A 20,293-nucleotide genomic window follows, 5' to 3' on the forward strand; every position below is an offset into this window, starting at 1 on the left:
TGTAGAACTTCATTCTCAGTGCTAATCTTTTCAAACAATGCAAATTTTTCATCTTTCCTTTCCACAATTCGTATCTTTTATGAAAAATTCGCTTAATTAAACGATCTAATAACTATGTTCAATACCCTTCTTAACCCTTAACTACCATGGCCTGGTTATATTTGACCCTATACGCTGCGAATCATATTGTTTTTAATTAATTATATATTTTCCATTTTGTTCATGATTCCGCGCTCATAAAATTTCTGGTCCTTATCAGCAAAAAACTGAATTAGATGCGATTGAAGGTCATCATCATTTGGGAAAGTTTTACAATTCAAAGAATTCTGCAAACTTAGAAATTAATAGTAATCAGATGGTGCAAGATCAGGGCTGTATGGAGGATGTGGTATCACTTCCTACCCAAACTCCAATAGTTTCCCACGAGTTGCCAGAGATGTGTGAGGCCTTGCATTATTATGGTAGGACACTAAATCTTTCCGATTTGATAATTCTGACCGTTTTTCTTTAATTGCATCAGAATTTATCGTTTGGTTCCTTAGAAGCAGCTGAAAAAACACAACACCTTTGTAATCCCACCAAACTGACATCATGAGCTTTTTCGTTGTCTTTCAGCTTTCAATGTGGTTTTTTCTAATGCTCCATGATCGTTTTCGAACTATGATACTGTAGAGGACCCATTTTTCATAACCAGTGATGATTCTTTTCAAAAAAGGGTCGGTTTCATTTCGTTTAAGATGCATTTCGCAAATTTTGATTCTTTGTGTTAAATGGATTTCTTTCAAATCGTGTGTTACCCAAATATCAAGGTTCTTAACTAGCTCAAGATATTTCAACTGTTTTTTAATTGTTGTGTGAGAGTATGAGTAAAAAGCGAAGATACTTAGTTGCCAACCATATATATTTAACTACTTAGAAGTAGAGTGGGTTGCTCACACATCTACCTAATCTTTAAGCGACTATAGACCTATCTATGTTCGTAAAAGCCAGGTAGCTTTTGTCAGTCGTTAGTGACTTACAGCCATTTGGGGTCAAATTTGACCAACTTATGATTCAAAAGTGACATAAAAACAATTTGTGAGTAATAAAAATGGCGAGTCCTAGCAATAGTAAGAGGGTTTTAACAAAAAATGAACTTTAAAACGAACTACAACATATTATGGATTGCAAAATGATTCAGTTTTCAGATCAAGTAAGTGAACATAACAGTTATGATTCTCTATTTGAGCAAGAAATATAGAATGAAGATAATGAAAGAAACGTTGATAATTTGTTTAAGCGTAATTGTAATTTCAGTTCACTTATCCTCTACAGAGAACTAAAACATTGTGAATTTGTATAAACAGATCTTAAATGACAAAAGTGAATGCCATTGTGTTTAACATTGTAAAAACTTTGGGTATATTATCAAAAATAGCACTTTTGAAATTAACAGATACAAATTTTATTTTTTAGGCGTTGCTAGATTCACTGTGCTTCGAATTATTGAATATAGAAAGGCTAGAATAATCGTCTCTTCTAACTATTATGGAGGTCGTCCAGGAATTATAGAAACCTTCGAAAATACAACAAAAAATATAATTCGATGTATTGTTCACTTTTTTTTTTAATGAATGAAATTATAAAATAATAAAAAAATGACAAGATTTACCACAAATTTCTTGATCATCATTACATAAAGTTATGAAAGAAATAAATTTTAAGTAAGCCAAAAAATATTACTTTTAAACAAAAATATTTAAAGAATCTTCTAATGCAAGCCTAGGATTGTGGATGGTCTTATAGAATCGATAATAGTTTCTTTCCCTAGTGATGTTAGTGAGGCAGATTCTCAGTAAATAATTATAAAACTTTATAAAAATTTGTTTAGTTTTTCTTTAGTTAATAAATAATAGACAAACTGAATACACTGTTTACAGTACCACTACACCAACACTCACCATTACACTGTCTGGCTACGGGTGGGTAGGTAGTCTCTGACAATAACTTGGTTATCGAAACGAGCGTCAGACAGTGTAATTGTGAGTGTTGGTGTAAACTACTTATATATTGAAGATAAGTAGTTTACTTTCAGTCTCTGAAGACGATAACTTGGTTATCGAAACAGACAGTGTAATTGTGAATGTTGGTGTAAACAGCGGGTTCAGTATATATATCACCAACGGTTCCAGAAATTCCAACTTAAATAATAGACAATGTAATAATAATTCTGATAGAGGTACTGTCAAATGCTTTCTTACAAATAATATACTATTTGGAAATTTCCTGTTCTATATAGGTACCTAATCTTACTATGAAATGTTCCAAATAAAAAATCTATGGAAAAAGTGATGACAAATATATTATTCTGCTAAATTGTATTACATACAGATATTTTTGATAATTTATTTCTACATAAAACAAAAAATATTTTTTGTATTTGTAAATCAAATAAGTTCTTGTACTTGCAATGGAAGATTTTCTTATTTTTCATACACAACCAATTTTTTATTCAACTGACCTTAATTTCTCATATAGCTCAGTTTTCAGAAAAAAGAACATCCCCTTAATTATGGTTTTGGAAGAAAGTAATTTTTTGTCGACCTCCTACTCCATTTGAAAATTTCAATAAAATATCAGTCTCCGTTCAAAAACATCCTCTATCTACATTTTGAAACTCTACTTCTAAGGTTGAAATCAAAGTAAATCTTAGTAAATTTGTGGTGACACTTATAGCTTTCCTTTCAAAAATGATCTTATTTTTTCCAAATTATACCATCAGCTCACCTGTTCTCACTTTGATATGGTGGGTCAAATGAAGACATCCATTCAATTCATTGTATTCAGCCGAAAATGGGCTTGTCAATAAAAAAAGTAAAATGAAAATAAATTCGTAAATCTTAACAATGTTAACGATGTTAATCACAAGACATAAAAAAACAAGTAAATATACCCTCAAAGTTTTCAATCATTTGTCAAATACCTGAACTAAGGTATATCCATAAACAAAAGTTGGTGCTGCATTGGTAAGGGGGAGGTAAGTATCTCAATTCATCTAATTTGAATAAAATTAATTGGGATGTAGAATGCAACTTCTATTTCTTATATTCGCTGTTATACAGCTGCCAGATTGGAGCTTAGTTGCCACCAAGGACCCAACCCGTGTACCACCATCTTATCCAAATCAACTTCAATACTTGGAACTTAGTTGAGGGCTGTAACCATCTGTAGATAAGTCTCAGTTCTCATCTATAATACATATAAGTCAGATTTGTTTTTAATTTAAAACTGTTTTTTATCCTTTTGCTATCTTGGATATACGGTTAATTCCCTGATAGGACTCCAGTTAATATTCATAAATTGTTCTTACTAAGGTTGGTACATTCAGCAGATCATCTCTGGTTATAGTTTCCCAAGAGAGCCTTTGCATATCTCAGCCCGTGTAGGTTGTCCCAGTAATTGGTTTTACCCTTATCTACTAACTCGTTTAATTTGTCTAGGCAGTTTGGATTTTATGATATTGAAGCTTAAAGCTCTAATGGCTGCTTGACTAGCAAACAGGATGATGATTTCTAATTTGAGATAGTTCCTATCTAGATTTAACTAGACACCTTTTTCGATTGCATAAATTTCTGCTTGAAAAATGCTTGGGGTATTGCCCAAGCTTTTAAAGTGTGGTTCAGGGCCTGTACACTTCTTCTACACGACTGTACTTCTACAACTTGATATTAAGATAAATTAAGATAAAAGCTAAACTTTTATGGTACTTCATTCTTCCTTCCAGGGTTGGTCATTTTTTAAGGACTTCTTTGGCAATTAGACAATATTTATTTCAGAATCAGTGATAATGAAATAAACTCAAAATCGGACTGTAATGTTTTTTATGAATGTTTTAGTTTGAAAAGTTATCATAAATCAAATAAGCTTCCAGAATTCCAAGGTAGGTCAAATTACTGACAATTAAATTTTTTGAAACAATTATTTTACTCATTAACTCAAGTAGTCCGCTTTTTCTCTACAAATTTGTCTGAGCCTGAATCTCATCACCAGTTTTTATTGCCCTGTAAAACTCATGCTTATGTTTATAATAAAGTTTCCTATTTTCAATGTTGTATGTTAAGTAATCGAGTTAAACTTCAAAAACTAATATTTGAAATAAAAATGAATGAATTAGTATTCAAACATTATTTGTTTTTGTACTAAACAGTTTAAGTAACATCATCTCATATTCATGCACTTATACTGATACATACCATAATGTAATGAATGATAGAAGTAAATATTTGAAGATTCAAAAATGATTAATTTTATAAAAGTCATGCACATGCATACCTTTCCCCCTCCCTTGACCAGGGGGAGTTAAAGGAGGCCCAAGCACATTACACTGAGCATTCAAAGTGTCAATGCTAGACACAGAAGAAGAAGGAGGAATTATTGCACCTCCTTTATTGTTATTCAAACCTAAGTTCTCTTCAGATGGGACAGAAATTCTTGCACATCTAGATCGTCCTGGCCTTGGTGATAACCCAGTTTTTACTTGGTGGTGATGATCAGGAACCCATGAATCCCAATGAAGGTCGGGTATATCATTGCAATCTTTATCTCCTCGTTTTAGTTTATCTAAAAAATAAATCAAAATGTTTAATAAAATATATTCCGAGGTATAATTTTCGTATTTATAGTATTTACAAATGTCTTTCCTGATATTACATATATTGCTTTAAATTTATGAAAAACAAATTGAAAAAAGCTGAAAAGTGTCGATAAGTTAGCATTACTCGAATCTTTGGTGATATTCATACCAAAAACATTGCTTACTACCACTTCACCAACATTCACATTTATAATGTTTGATACTCAGTTTTATAACCAAGTTATCATCTTCAAAGAATGGTAGTAAATAGTATGTTCAGTGTAGGTTATTGTATGAAAAGATTTTTGATACTTTCAACTGGATAGCTTTTAGAAATTTTGTTGGTAGAGCTGAAACCAAAATTTCAGCAAAGAAAAAAACTGGTAATTTACTAAAATAGACCAAAAAACATTTATTGAAGGCGATATAGAAAGAGATCTAAAGTAAGGAATTTGATGGAAATTAAGGAAATACAAAATATTTCTGTTTTTATTATTTCTAATTGATAAGTATGCTTATAGTAGGCAAATATTGTACTTTATTATAGTTCCAAACAAGTCAGACAATACAATTTGAGTTTGTAATTTTTATGTCTTGTTTTTAGTGAACTTTTATTCAATATTTATTCTTATTCTTTAACTGTGAATTATTTTTCCAGTGTTTATGATTCTAGTTTAATCCCAGTTAACCCCCAATCCCCAAAGTTTGAGGTTTTTGGGTCTAAAAGATTGTTTGGATGCAGGTTAAAGGAATAACAGATGTAAGATCTATGTATAATCCCAACTTTGAAACACAGCAGAGGCTTGGTGATGGTTTGTGGAAGTTTTGAAAGAAGGACGACTGGTGACCGGTAAAATTTAAAAGAATTTTGAAGAAATCCTTTCCTCAAAACTGTTCAAAGAGTATTTGATAATATTGGAAAGAAAGAATGTACTGAAAGTAATTATTTGACCGTCACAGTCGCCAGACCTCAACTCTGTTGAGTTGTGGGACAAATTGGACATGAAGTCAATGCACTACTAGATGACAAGTATTTATCAAAAGTTTTACAGAGAATGCCAAAATTGGGCAATGAATCCAAACTTTAAATATGTAACAATTAAAGTCTGTAATTTTATTATTACTGTATTTTTATCTATACTTCCAACTCACATCTTTGGAATATCCTGCAAAACGAATGGAACCAAATAAACGACGATTATTTGTCAAAATTGTTAGAGAATATCAAAATTGTGTATCGAAAATTTATATTTGTAACAATTACAGATTGTAGTTTTATTATTACTATATTCTTTAAAATATAAAGATCAAAATCAACTGTATTGTTTTTATCTGTTGTATATCACGCAAACTATAAGGTGAGCAACAAGTGTTATATCAATTTTAACAAAAATTTAAATGCAAATTATTATTGTTACATCAAATAAGTAGCCAGTGTAAACTTTACTGAATGTACCTTTTAGGAAATTTATTTATACACTTTCAAGTTAAAGGTATAATAAGTTTATTATTTTAGAAGGCGTCTATACAAAGAATTAAATTATAAAACAATACAATACCAATTTTTTTGATTAAAAAATATATTTATTTGATTATAACTAGTTGTTTGAGCATATATACTTACTGACATATCTTTTTAAGCTATGTAAAGCTCTACACAATTTATTCAATTCTTCTGGTTTATAACCTTTATCACTTAAAATACTTTTCAATTCATTTTCTGGTTTTTCTTGGAGTTCTTCAACCGAAGATATCCTTTGACAAAGACCAAGAATACTTGAATTTTCTAAACCTACTACTTGCAACCACTGTGTAAGTGATGGTATATGCTCATCACATACTGTTTTTAATTTCGATTTTATTACCAATTGTTCTGAAAACATCGTTATGAGTTTTCCCTGAAAATTAAGTAATTAGAACAGAAATTGTCAGTAAATGAAGAGAGGTACGTTAATTGGGCATATCTAATCCTACATATATTTGATATGGGAAAAAATGAGGAATATCTAAGCAAAATTAATCTTGAAATTTTAATAGATCATAGTTATTCTCGACTGAAAATTTAGACACAGTTAATTGAAATGAAGATATATCATTTATTGAAATATTTATGGAAAGTATGTTTCTAAGAACCCAAATACGTCTTCGCGGTAGTGTACCTATATATGTGAGTTAACAGAATTCACAATAAATCATACACGTAAAATTAGATAAAAACAATTAATAATTATAAATATACTTTTCCGTGATAAATCCTTGTTATGTTGATACTTATAACTGGCAACGGAAAATGTTTAAATAGTATAAACAGCTAATATTTAAATATTAAGTGTCAATTATTCAATTGCACTTTAATTTCTATATATTATAATGAAAACAAGTTGGTAAACATCAGTTAACAAATATATTGAAAATACTTGATATACCAAACTAGAGCTAATGAAACTTTACCTCTAAAGTTCTCATTTCTTTCTGCGTTAATTCTGCACTTGTAGCACATTGTGTTCTTAGTCCTTCTAATCGTTGAGCAGAAACATCAATCATGGATTGTATTATATGAAGGGTTTTTCGAAGTTCTTGATCTGACCCTCGTTCTGATCCCTCATCAGCCATTACAAATATCACAGCACTGTTACGGTTTAGTATTTACAATTATGAAAACAATATTTACATATCAAATATCCTTTTTTACAAATTACATTTAATTTTCTGCGTTTTCTGTCAATCATCTTTCACTAGTCTGTTCAGATGTCACAATTTGCGAGTATCATTTAGTAATCTGAGCCATATTTTAGCGCTTCAACAAAAAATATTCACCGTTTTCCAAGGGTAACGTCATTATATAGTAAAATGATTGCAGAAATAAATATTTTTATGAAAAATCACACCTTTCTACAGAGTAGTTGTTTGCCACATGCAACAATATAGCCAAATCATGATTATGTATTATTATTACAATGATGCTGTACAAATGTGGTATCAATAATAATTATTGCATATATGGAAACTAAGTCACAAACAGTGTCAATACAAATCAATAATAATGGCTGACGATAGAAACAGGGAATTTCAAAATTTTGAAAAGTATATAATAAAATGTTTAAACCTTTCTAACGAAAATTTCGAAACAACGTTTCAATTTTATTTAAACATGTAAAGAATAGGCTTATTTTATTTATTTACAAAATTCAAAAAATAAAAAATTATTAGGTTTCCAGAAAGACGTTAGCAATTTCGGGCTACGGTATTCTGGTTAAAACCAAACTTTTAAATTATGGCTGCTATTCAAAACCTAGGCAACCTCAACGATACCTAAATATATTACAAAATAATATACTAAAGGAATACCTTTGGCACAGCGACCTCAGATATATTTCCAGCAAGATGGAGCGCTCTCTCATAATTCAAGGGAAGAGAATATTCAAGTGTTCATTTGGGTAGACTTCTTTGTATGGTCATACTTAAAAAATAAGATTTATGCAAATCGGCAAAATAATATAGATGAACTCCGAGCCTCAACCGAAGAAGCATTCAGAAACATACAAAACCAACCCTTTATGATTTTAAATGCGAATTGAAACTGTATGTGGTTTATGTATAAAACAAAATGGACGATAGTTTGAACATTTCTATTACAAGGTGTCCAAAAAGAGTATCGGGTATTTGTTTTCGCGCCACATTCAAAACGGGGTGATGAAAGGGAGCGGGGAGGGGTTCGTGGCGTCCGCCATTTTGTGGAGTTTTAGTCACGATGGAACAGTACTCGGGGACGAATCGCGCATTTTGCGTACGATCGTAACGGTGATTCAATAGTGACTGCTCAACGTTTGTATCGTGCGGAATATCGTACGTAACAATAGCATTAGGAAATGGATCAGGATGTTCGAGAATACAGGTGCGACAGTTAAAATTCAAAACTCTGGTCGCCCTCGTTCAATTCGCGATGAAGAAACAATTGAAGAGGTTGAGGCTTTCGGTTCGTCGATATCATGAACGACCCCTGCAAAGCCCAAAGGTCGTTGTTTGGGCCGCTATGTCTGCTAAAGGAATTATTGGTCCTTATTTTCATGAAGATCAACGAGGCTGAGCATCAATGAAAATATTGACCGTTACTGCGATATGTTGCGAAGTTTTTTGGCCCCAGAGTTGCAGGATTCAACTCAAGGACGTGGTTCCAGTAAGATTGGGCCACTTGCCATGACTCAATGAAAGTTGTGAATGAATTATTCCCTAATTGTTTACTTAAACTTACAAATACCCGATACCCTTTCTAGACACCTTGTAGATTTACATATCTGGTTTTTGTAACTCATTTTCTAATTTGATTCTTGTAAGTACAGATATATTTTTTTTGTTTTCAGCATTTTGAATTTTATGTAAAAGAGTGATATTTTTAATTATGTTTAGAACATAATTAAATCACATGGCGTTTTAATAAAGTAATAATTAAATGCACGTGTGAAAGAATTCATGGCCTACAATTAAATAAACATTCATAAATATGGATTTTTCTGATAGCTGAAATTTATTGAAGATTAGGTTGTGATACATCAATGTATTCAGAAAATGCAAAAATTTTACGTTAAAATATAGAGGGTGTTCCATTTAAAAAATACCAAGTTTGTGCCCAATCTTAAAAACGGTGCTCTAAAAAAACTTTTAAATAAGCCACTGACTTTTATGTGAAAATATCTATTATAAGTAGTTATCATTTTTTTATACCTTTTACAGGACCTGAGAAATAATAACATCACTTAAAGTGAAGATTTTTGTTTTTGCCTTGTATATCAGGAACAAAAGTAGTTATAATATTTCTGTTTGAGGCTTTAAAAGTTTTACAAAAAAGTGTTTTATGTTTGCGAGAACCCCCTGTCTATATCTTCAATAATAGCTGAGATACAGTGCAGTTTCAACAAAAATGGGACACAGTCTACAATTTTCTTCCTCACAGATGGCTTCAAGATGTGAATTCTAGGTTTAGGCATTATTTTGACTTGTTCATATCATACTGGTGGGTTCTAGTGTTATCAATAATATTATTATCTTCTGAATTTCCGACTCGCTCTTCTTTTGAAGGTTTTAAAGAGTACATACTTATATGCAGTTGGCAGACCAAATTAAACAATATCTAAAATTATTTTTATTAACAGTCTATGTTATTTTTATTTACAAGCTGTCATTTCGTTTTCACATTTTATATTTTCAATTTCGTTTTTAACATCATCACATGGTGGTTCCTCTTTTAAAGTTTTTTCCAAAGTTGTAACTTTTTTAAATTGTTCTTTGATGCCACTCCACCGCTCAAAACAGATAACAAGTTCACAATGCTTAGTATATGGAAACATATCTACTGCTACTGCTTTTGTAGGTATTAATGGATCTCCGTGAACCTTTTTGGATTCAGATTTACCAAAATCTATAAAATTCTCACGAGCTGCCATCGGATTACAGGATACATAAACCATTTTATTTATTTTTGGAATTTTTCGAATTTGTAGCACTGCTTGTTTATCTGAAAATTAATTCATATTTTTTAATTAGAATTATTATGAAGTTGTAGTCGGATAATAGATATATTTGACCAAGAGAGGATCTTTCAATGTTCAAAATAAAAAATTTTTAAACTGTATAGATAGTAACAGAATAAATAAAATGCTATAAACTAAAAGAAGTGCAATACCCAAAGCAATATTTAATTATCATTTGAATGAAGAGGAGAATAGGAAAATGAAGAATTAAAAATAGTATTTTTGAATGTGCCGAAGAGACATGTATCAAAGATACCTAATAAAAGCATAAAGAGGACGGAGTAATGAACGAATAAGTTAACAACAGATTAAAACAAAATGGATGAAATACTTAAATAAATAAAATAAAGAATATTATGAATAATATGGAGCAATAAGAAAGGAAGTACAGTAGAGCATCAATTATCCTAATACCGGTCAACTGTATTTGCTGAGAAATTAAGTTGCTGTTTTAAGTGATTTCAACTAAACGTAAACGTGTAGCTTTGTCAGAAAAACTTTTGTGTTATTGGAACAGCTAGATCGTGGTAAAAGTGGGTGGGGGGATTTTGGACATCAAAAAGCACCATTAAAATATCAAAGATTATGTTTCCAAATTAGACAATGAAGATGGGAGTACAAAAAGAAAATAAAAGAAAGCAACAGATAATCAGGAGCTGAACTTGGCAATGTATACTGGGTTTTTGCAAATTAGAAATAAAGGACCGATCATTTGTGAAAAAGCACTGCAAATAAACCAAATGATGAATGGTGATCTTAATTTCAAAGCTACAACTGGCTGGCTTCAACGCTTTAAATCCAGAGATAAGGGAGCTAGACATACAAGGTGAGAGACTGTCAGATGATGTAGTATCTGCCTAAAATTTTAAAAAGAATTTTGCAAAGGTGGTGGTTTTGAATCCAAGAACATTTACAATGCGGACGAAACAGGTTTCAACTGGAAAAGCTACCAACCAAGTCCCTTGTTTCCAAAAGGGAAACTGCAGCGCCTGAGTACAAAGCCAGGAAAGCTCATATTACAGCCATGGTTTGCGTTAAACTCTACTGGCGACCACAGGTTCCCGCTGCTTATTATTGGGAAAGCAAAGCAGCCTAGATGTTTTAAGGACAAAATCAAGCTCCCTGTTGTTTAGAAAAATAAAAAAATCCTGGATAGAAACAGATATTTTTGGTGACTGGTATGAGAATGTTTTTATCCCACATGTGAAAGAACACCAACAAAAAACAGATTCAACCGGCAAAGTGCTCTTACTCATAGATAATGCATCGACTCACTCATCAGACGTTGTTGTGAGAGCTCACAAGATGGCAAATACAATGTGTTGTTTTTATTGGATTTAAAAGACGTTGTCTATATTGCGGCGGTAGCTTGGGCTTCCTTAAAAGAGACCATACTTGAAAAAGCATGGCATAAGCTGTGTCCTAAACCACGAGTTTCGCAAGAAAATGGTGATATTGATTCAGATGACCCTCGAGAACCGGATGAAATAAGTGGCTAGGCCACTTGGAGCGAATGCCTGAGGTGCGGGGGATGCGCAAAGTATACCGGCAGAAGCCCCCTGGGCAACCGCGCAAACAATGGTTGGATAATGTCGAAGAGGATCTTCGGGAGCTAGGTGTGAGGAGGTGGAGATACCGAGCGTTGGACCGTGATGACTGGAGGAACGTGGTGGACGAGGCCAAGGCTCGTAAGAGATAAAACAATAAAAAGAGCAAAAATCAGATGAAAAAATTCAATATACGGACTTGGAGGATGAAACTAACTTATATAACAGAATTGATATTAGCATTTGTTATTGGTAGCGAGATCGGAAGAAGATCTTCGACATAACCTGGAAATATTAAATATTTTAATGAATCAAATTAATATAAAATTAAATATGAAAAAAATAAGAACAAGAGAAGATAAAGTACATAATATTCAAATACTGAGAAAACAAATTGATTGAGTAAAAAGATATAAATATCTAGATGCTATAATAGAAAATAATGGCAGACTAGAATAGGATATGAATATGAAAAAATAGGAAGAGTGGGAAAATTAGTACAGCTGTGAAACATAGACATTAAATCAAAATCAAGTAGACCGTAACAATGCAATGAGAATGAGGTTCACTAGAAAAATAGAAAATAAAACAAATAAAAAATAGAACAAGAAATGAAAATGTAGAAAATACTAAAAATAAAACCAATGCAAGATAAGATACATGAAGCACAATTGAGATGGTTTGGACACATATGTCGGATGTCCGAATCAAAATATGAAAAAAAAATATTTAAATCGAAAAGAACACGTAAAAATTATATAAAAACCATGAATTGGAAATGTGAAGGAAGCTGCTGAGATAAAGAAGATAAAATAAGAAGGAATGAAAAAGTAAACTAATTATAGAAAGACTGGAGAAAAAAGTATATGTCATTACCTTCAATTTAACAACTCATACAGCGCATGGTAATCTGGCTTAGAATTAAATAAATAAAAATAAACATCTAAATATATTCATATTTTTGGAATGTTAATATTTTTTTTGTGTACGGAGACGGAGACACAGCCGCACGCCATATGACGACGCAGGTCATAAGTTACTGTAGTGTAAACTATAAAAAGATTGTAAATGGCTCCATCTATCAGGTCATTATTAAATTATGTTTAGATGTTTTTAGAAGGAGATGACTATTACTAGACACCCTGGAAAGTTCTTCTGTTATAGAGGGAAATTAAATATTGGCGAGACAGAAAGCGTTATACATACATAAAGTGATAGCTAGGAAATTGTTGGTAGTGTTGTAATTAGAGTTGATTAATTAGCTATTACAATTTTATTGACAAACCTGATCCGTAAAACCTTACAATATATTTTGTGGTACTCACGCAAACCTGCTCTTGGCGGATCTACGACGGCAATCACATTATTCTCTTGGGACTTATAACAAACGGTTCCCAATATATCTTCGGCTTTTCCAACAAAAAACTCTGCATTTTCAACGTTATTGATGGCTGCATTTTCTTTGGCATCATCTACTGCTTGGGATATGATTTCTATACCCAAAACTTGTTTACATTTCTGAAACGTATTTAAATCGAGGTGAGCCAAAACTATAAATATTTTGGAAGAATCTAGTTTGGAATGTAACGTTTATATAACGCTGTTGCACTTGTTTACGACGTTATAAAAGAATTGAAAATCAATGTTTGTTATGGATGTTCCTGTTTTATTGCATTTTTAAAATCCACGTAGAATTTAAGTATAACTTGTTTCGAAATGTCAAATGTCTAAAGTTCAGTTATTTCATTATTTTTCTGATTAAGATAAGATTGACCTGATTAACCCGTTAATATAAGGGCTTGGAGGCACACATCACTGATAGAGCAGTGGACTAGCGACTTTAGCCTCTCTATACTGGCTCTGGAATAAATGGCTTGACCGGAGCAGGCTGCTGTGATGGAATATGGACCCTTGGTACTCAATCGACGCCATAGGAACACAGTAATATCAATCTGTTCAGTTAGCAGAGCTGCCATACAAGCCATAACGGTTGTGCTTTGAGCTAGTGCTGGAATACATAGAAGTCCTACATGAACCGCTGAGTGACGGTTGCAAGATCCATCTCGTTTGGATGCCTGGTGACTTAGGTAACAAGTTTAACGACGAGGAGGACTTGCTCGCTAGACTGGGATCTACAATTCCACCAATGGGCACAGAACCCATTCTCGGTGTAGCCAAAAGTGTTGCTATCGCGTCTCTCAACGGTTTACTTGCAAGTCAGACACCTAGCATGAGACAAGCTACCAAACTACTGCTCCAATTAAATAGGCGCGAAATTCAACTAGTGACTGTGCTTAACCGGACATTGGTGCATGGAAAAGGAAGAAACAGTGGACCACGTCATCTATAGATGCCCACCACTCATAATAGCGATGTTTAAACACATGGGCAAGCCTCGCAGCTTGCCTAATGATATAAAAAAATTTCTAATACTAATACTTAATATAATTCTTACATACTCAGAACATCTGTTTCTACAGATAACCGAATTAAAATCAATTGATATAATTTATTTTTCAAACGACATTCTTGTCTTCTTATATCCTCATAATTTTTTTTGAATAGATCTACAACAGTTTTTAATTTCAAATGTAATTTTACAGACATTTGGACATTCATGTATCTATATACTAGGGTACTACATACACCTTGACCCAAAGGATCTATTGTGTCCCCCTTTCTTGCTGTGATACTGGGGATCCTTAGTGTTCACTGATCTATTAACTTCACTCCTATTAGCAATTTTAGAATGTGGGAATGCTCTGTAGGTTTTGTCCTCTGTGCAACAGATTCTTCACACTGCATTCCCTACTAAGTCTAGCGACTTCAGATATCCATAAGGCGACGGTACTCTGATAGGACTCCTGTTAGTATTCATAGGTTACTCTTGCCTAGCTTGATACATTCCACAGATCTTCTCTAATTATAGCTTCCCAGGAGTGTCTTTGCCTGTCTCAACCGTATATCTTCCTGAAGCATGTGACACATTTGCTCATTTTTTGGGGACAGTTTTTTCTTGTGGATTTCACATCTCAACATGCTTGTTTTTTAAAGAAACATTACAAATAAGATGGAGATTGTGATGTATTTATAAATAGTTAGATTTATGTAAAATAATTGATAATGTATTGCTAATTTATCATTAACAGTAAAATGAATTGTAATCTGACTAAATCGACTAATAAGATATATATATATATATATATATATATATATATATATATATATATATATATATATATATATATATATTCGTACCTTTGAAAAACAGAGTCCTATGGTACCGGTACCACAACAAACGTCTAGAACCGTAGAGTTTTCTAATGGTTGCGATAATTCCATGGCTGTTTGATATAACACTTCGGCACCTTTGGAATTAACTTGAAAAAACGCCTCTGGTGATATTTTGAATTTTAAACCTAAAATATTTTCATAAATGTGAGTAACGCCCCATAGATGTTCTGACTGTGTTACATCATCGTTTTGATTTCTGAAATAAGCAAAAAAAGGAAAAAATTGAAACAGATCGATTTGTGTATCCAAATGATAATTTAATTATACTATTAGTAAGTAAATAATTAGATGAATTTAGAGAAACAAACTAGAAATTTGATGTATTCGTCATGATGATTATAATGAAAAAATTGAATCATAGGGGAATGCAACAGAATGCAATAACAAAATTTGAATAAATCAAAGATTATCAATACATAAAAAACTGCAGCAGATGAAGATATTATAACCACTTCTATTACCTTCATTCAAAAAAAAAAGAAAATACTGTCATAATTATCGGAAATATGTTTTCATTTCAAATTGAATACATTTTTGAAATTTAATTGCATAAACTTGAAAATTTACTCACTTTTTAACTATTTTTTGGTAATACAATGAAGTCACATTTGCCTCTTTTCCATCTCCCACACTAAAAAAATCGATCAGATTCTTTTTGAACTCATCCAGCTCTTCATCGGTCAAATTTTGTGGATGTATTCCCACAACCAACATTAATTGATTGGGGGCTGATCTCACCATTAACTGCCTAAAATGCCCTGTATGGAATTCCGGATTAAACACACTCAGCTTTGAACATCTTACAAAATTCTCAAAAACCTGAAATAAAAAAAAGTCTCACTTATTTTTGAATTACTCTGTTTACATTGTATTGTGTAAACAATTGTGTATTGTGTAAACAATTTGAATAAATCCTCTTTGTATCAAATCAATAGACAGCCTTCAATAACATATGTATACAGTTTGAATTTGTTGATGTGACTTATCATTATTTTTAAAAATATTTCATTCATACTTTTCTTATATATTTACACTAACGACAAAAATTGATATGTATAAAAATATAAACTGACTGAAATACTTCAGTAAATGGTGTTTTGATGCAATAGTATCAATAGTTTATTTATTTCTCCCTCCAATGCTCATTTTGAAATTTCTTTTTTGAATCACATGAAATCAATTTTTTATAACAAAATTAAAATTATCGTTGATTAATTTTCCAATGTGAATATATAAATATTCAAAAGCTAGGATTATATATATATATATATATATATATATATATATATATAAAAGATTACACTTTGATATTTTTTTGCCGCAACAATCATCTTTATATATATAAATATATTTCTGTACACTCCTTGAGTGGATCAATCCCATTGTCCTTATATTCCACTCTGACACTCATTATTCTCTATCTGGTCCTGTCCTTGATCTTTTCTTTCCATAATTTGTATCTCATTCTATTCAGGTCCTTCGCTACTACTTTGTTCTGAGCTTTCCTCTTCTTCTACCTTCTGAATCCCACAGTAACACTGCGTTTCTCCTGCTCTTCCCAGATCTCTTAACCACCCTATTCTTTGTGCTTCTGTTCTTCTACACTATATCTTCCCCTTGAAAGTCTTCCTATATTTCATAATTCATACATTGTCTGTATTCATTTTGATCACTCTTGATCAGTCCTCATATTGTTCTTATTATCTTTCTTTCAATTATTCTCAACTCCTTTTTTTGTCATTTTTTATTTTTCATACATTCATATTAGTTTTTCCATTGATTTGTATTATTTAGTATTTCTATTTTCAATCACTCCTCATTTGTATGACTCTAATGATAGTTACATAGATAAATATATAGATTTCTGTTGTTTTTCCCTCTCGGCTCAGGTTCGTTTTTACTGCACTCACCTCGAGCACCACACTGTTTCAATTATAATAACTTAGTAATAAATGCTGTAGTGAATTTTACAAAAATCTCACCTTTACAGCTGATTTCATTGGATTAGAAATATGGATAAGATCATCAACTGGCGCAACGCCTATTGTACCATTTACATAACTACCTATTCTAAAACCAACTGTGGGTAATTTTGTTTCTTCATCTATTCCAACGGTAAATTCGCATTTGTTCCTATAACTGCGACAGAAATTAGATTTATTAATTATTCTCACAACTAGACTTAATAACAGTAACGTTAAGGTATATGGAATTAATAAAATAGAAAGAAAAATGTCTTATTGACTGTATATTGATCACTTGATTTTCCTCTAATGTATTGTATTTAGTTTCTACTTCCTAAACGTGGCAGATCTAGAATTTTATTTTGGGGGGGCTGAACGGGGAAAAGGTTTGTGAAATTACGGCTGAGTCAATGTTTGTGTGCCCTCGATAGTGCGCGTTCATTTGCATGAAACTAGATAAACAGAGCGGGTACAACAACCAAAATTCTTTATGTTGATTAATTGCAGGCAAAGTAAATGTAACATTATACAAAGTATGATACCCGTTAACAAATATCATACAATTGAAGAGGGAGTAGTGAAGTTGAGTCATTCTTGTTAATGAATATATTTTAAGAGCTATATTTGTATAAAATTAACATCCTTACAAAAATTCTTTTAGATGTTTGGGGGAGGGCCTCAGATCGAAAGTCTCCCAGTAGATCCTCCACTGTTCTAAACTGTTTACTGAGAATATTTTTGTTACAATTGTGTGTGATCTCATGTATTAAATAGTGTAACCATTATTTCTATATTATACATGTGTGTAGAAAAAGTTTTGGTGAGACTTGTTCACAATGTCAAAAATCTTAGCAGGAATCTAAGTGATTACAATTAACATTGTACAAATTTATTTTAAAAACTTAAAATAATCGAGACTGACGTCCATTAAGCTAGAATTGACAACAAGCACAATTTTGAAGATCATGGAACCCAAACATTTATCTGGTGTTTGAGGGGCAAGGGGAAAATACAACTGAGCTCGAGGCACAGATCTTGAAAACGAAAATTTGGAACTTGGTTTTGGTTAGTGACTAATGTGTTAAAATGATTTATTGTCAATGCCTTTTTTTAAATACATAAACTCTATACAATAGATCAAAACATCAAAGTGTTAGTGAGGTAGATTCACTGCCTTTACACCATATCTCATCTAATGTAAATATATAAACTGATAAATATGAACTGTTTTCAACTTGATAAAAATTTTTACATTGATGTTAAGAATGGTTGCTAACCTACCCTGTGGTTTCTTCTGCATAACGAATGTCGCTGAGTTCACATACCAAACCATTATGTAGGTTTTTCTGCTTTTCTATCCATTCTTGTAGTTCAGGGTTATGATGAGCAAGATCATTGGCCAATTTTTTCAATAGTTTTCTGATGGAATTCTGCTTAAGATCTAACTGAAAGAGAAATATATATATATATATATATATATATATATATATATATATATATATATATATATATATATATATATATATATATATATATATATATATGTTAAAATGAAAATTTATTCTGAAAGGGATAACAAACGGATGATAGAAACTGCAACAAACCTGATCTTTATAATCTATATTCCAATAAGGAATTGTTTTGAACTTCAACTTTTCTTCTTGTGTACCTTCAAACTCATCTTTTCGGACACTTTCTGGCTTAATTTTTTTTAATATCTGTTGATCTGAACATTCTTTTCTTTTCTTTACTAAAGGATCAGGTGCAGGTTTTGCTTTCTAAAAGCAAATGAAATTATGATTATACTAGAAAAATTATGACCTTTCGAAAAATGTTTTTAATAAAAAATTTATTTACTGAATTATAAATTAGAAACTTGAAGGTATATTTTAATTTCCTCAATTTTTCTATTCTAAGAATTTATGAAACATTTTCATATTTTTTTAATCTTTTCTTATGAATGTACTAATAAATTGAACAATGTTAGATTGTAATATTAATATCAAAAGTAATTAAATATAAATATTTTCCTTGTTATAGACTTCTTAAATGCAGTTTAAATAGATTATGTTCCCAGGAGCACCTGCTAATTCAATTATCTAAATGTGTTACAAATATATATTGATCTATCTTTTTGTAGTAGTTAGAAACACAGTTCATTTTGAATAAACTAACGCTAAGAATTATTACTATTTGACCCCTTCCTAGGGTATACTCTTCTGTACCTTAGTTATTTCTACTTCTAATACTAATATTTTGCTGGAAACTGCTTGCTTTTGAGTTGATTATTCTCCCATAAGTTCCATATTCTACAGCCCTACATAATAAGAATTTTGTTCTATGCAATTCTCTTATGAAAAAATTTGAATAAGACAGTTTTAAATAATATAATTAAAGTGATTTTTCATTTTCACAAATAATATCAAAATATCTATCATATATTGGTACTTATCGATTCTTCAAATATTGGATTAATACTGGAAGAACTTGCTAGAACTATTGGATTGTGAGTTTTGTTATTTTAAATTAAGAATATAATTACTTAGCTCATCACAAAGAATAATCTTTGAGGTATTACCAAACTAGTCAAAAAGAAACCTGCAAAAAAGAATTCTCACCAAAACTTTTAATTCTTTTCCTTTCCAAACATAACTAGAAAGTACATTAATAGCATTTTCTCTATCCTCATTATTTCTGAAACAAACATATGCAAAGGGACAGTTTCTTTTGGTAGTTTTTATTTTATTTGAATTTAGCTTCAGTTTATCATTTAGTAGCTTGCGAAATTCCTAAAATAAAAAATCTGTAATCAATTTGACTTATCTGTAAGAAACATGATTAAATTGAGAATTTTGCTTATTGTGTGGTAATAGAAATCAGAAAGTAGAAGCCAAATTGTTTTATATATGTAGAGACTAAGCTTTCAAACATTTTAGTAAAACAAAAGCCACCTATTGTCTAAAGATGTATTGGAAATTTCAAACTAAAAAACCACTTTCACATTAAAACTGATTGAACGAGAACTAACATTAATTCCATAATATTTCGGCAAATTTTTTATTTCAATTTTGAAATTTTCTGAGGAAAAGTCTCTTTCTAGATAAGCGTATGGATTTTCTTCGGCAGCTGCATTTTCTGTTTCTAGTTCCATATTAACATTAAATTATAAATATATGTAATAAAAACAAAATAAATGCACGTATTGAACAACCTTATATTAACCTAAAAATCTGAAGTTTATTCTTCTGTTTCTTATTGAACTCTCTAAAAAAGTAGAACCATAAAATGTTGGATTTTCCCTTATACAGCAAGGGCTCATTTTATTATATGATGATAATATGTGTTATA

The 20,293-nt window shown here is 31.2% G+C and overlaps 2 protein-coding genes across 6 annotated transcripts in view; both read right to left on the minus strand.

Annotated features, from left to right (window-relative positions):
* The window catches only part of LOC130899831 (kinase suppressor of Ras 2), a 55,412-nt gene extending 48,047 nt beyond the window's left edge, over positions 1–7,365 (minus strand). For 3 of the 5 annotated variants that reach the window (XM_057809977.1, XM_057809980.1, XM_057809979.1), the window contains exons 1-3: positions 7,064–7,342; positions 6,237–6,510; positions 4,312–4,599 (exon numbers count right to left, since the gene is read on the minus strand). In XM_057809977.1, the coding sequence (XP_057665960.1) occupies positions 4,312–4,599; positions 6,237–6,510; positions 7,064–7,225 (724 nt within the window). In that variant the 5' untranslated portion in view covers positions 7,226–7,342. Of the gene's footprint in view, positions 1–4,311; positions 4,600–6,236; positions 6,511–7,063 lie in introns of all 5 variants that reach the window. The other 2 variants (XM_057809976.1, XM_057809978.1) reach the window with 2 other exon arrangements.
* A 2,364-nt stretch (positions 7,366–9,729) lies between these two features.
* LOC130899834 (tRNA (uracil-5-)-methyltransferase homolog A) lies at positions 9,730–20,192 on the minus strand. The gene is made up of 9 exons (XM_057809987.1): positions 19,974–20,192; positions 19,564–19,734; positions 18,550–18,723; positions 18,227–18,390; positions 16,964–17,120; positions 15,553–15,800; positions 14,946–15,177; positions 13,013–13,205; positions 9,730–10,124 (listed from the first exon to the last, which is right to left on the minus strand). The coding sequence occupies exons 1-9, from the start codon at positions 20,094–20,096 to the stop codon at positions 9,775–9,777; spliced, it is 1,812 nt and encodes a 603-aa protein (XP_057665970.1). The 5' UTR covers positions 20,097–20,192; the 3' UTR covers positions 9,730–9,774.
* Positions 20,193–20,293: the final 101 nt, after the last annotated feature.

This window comes from Diorhabda carinulata, chromosome 12, assembly GCF_026250575.1.
Source record: "Diorhabda carinulata isolate Delta chromosome 12, icDioCari1.1, whole genome shotgun sequence".
Taxonomy (NCBI): domain Eukaryota; kingdom Metazoa; phylum Arthropoda; class Insecta; order Coleoptera; family Chrysomelidae; genus Diorhabda; species Diorhabda carinulata.

Bases quoted from the DNA above. Each gene is read 5' to 3' on its own strand.
- LOC130899834 (XM_057809987.1), bottom strand. From the start codon at position 20,096: ATGGAACTAGAAACAGAAAATGCAGCTGCCGAAGAAAATCCATACGCT. The intron at 18,724-19,563 runs GTGAGAATTCTT...ATTTGCTTTTAG, and splicing joins GAAAAGAATTAAAAGTTTTG to AAAGCAAAACCTGCACCTGA. The intron at 15,801-16,963 runs GTGAGATTTTTG...TTTTTATTTCAG, and splicing joins CAATGAAATCAGCTGTAAAG to GTTTTTGAGAATTTTGTAAG.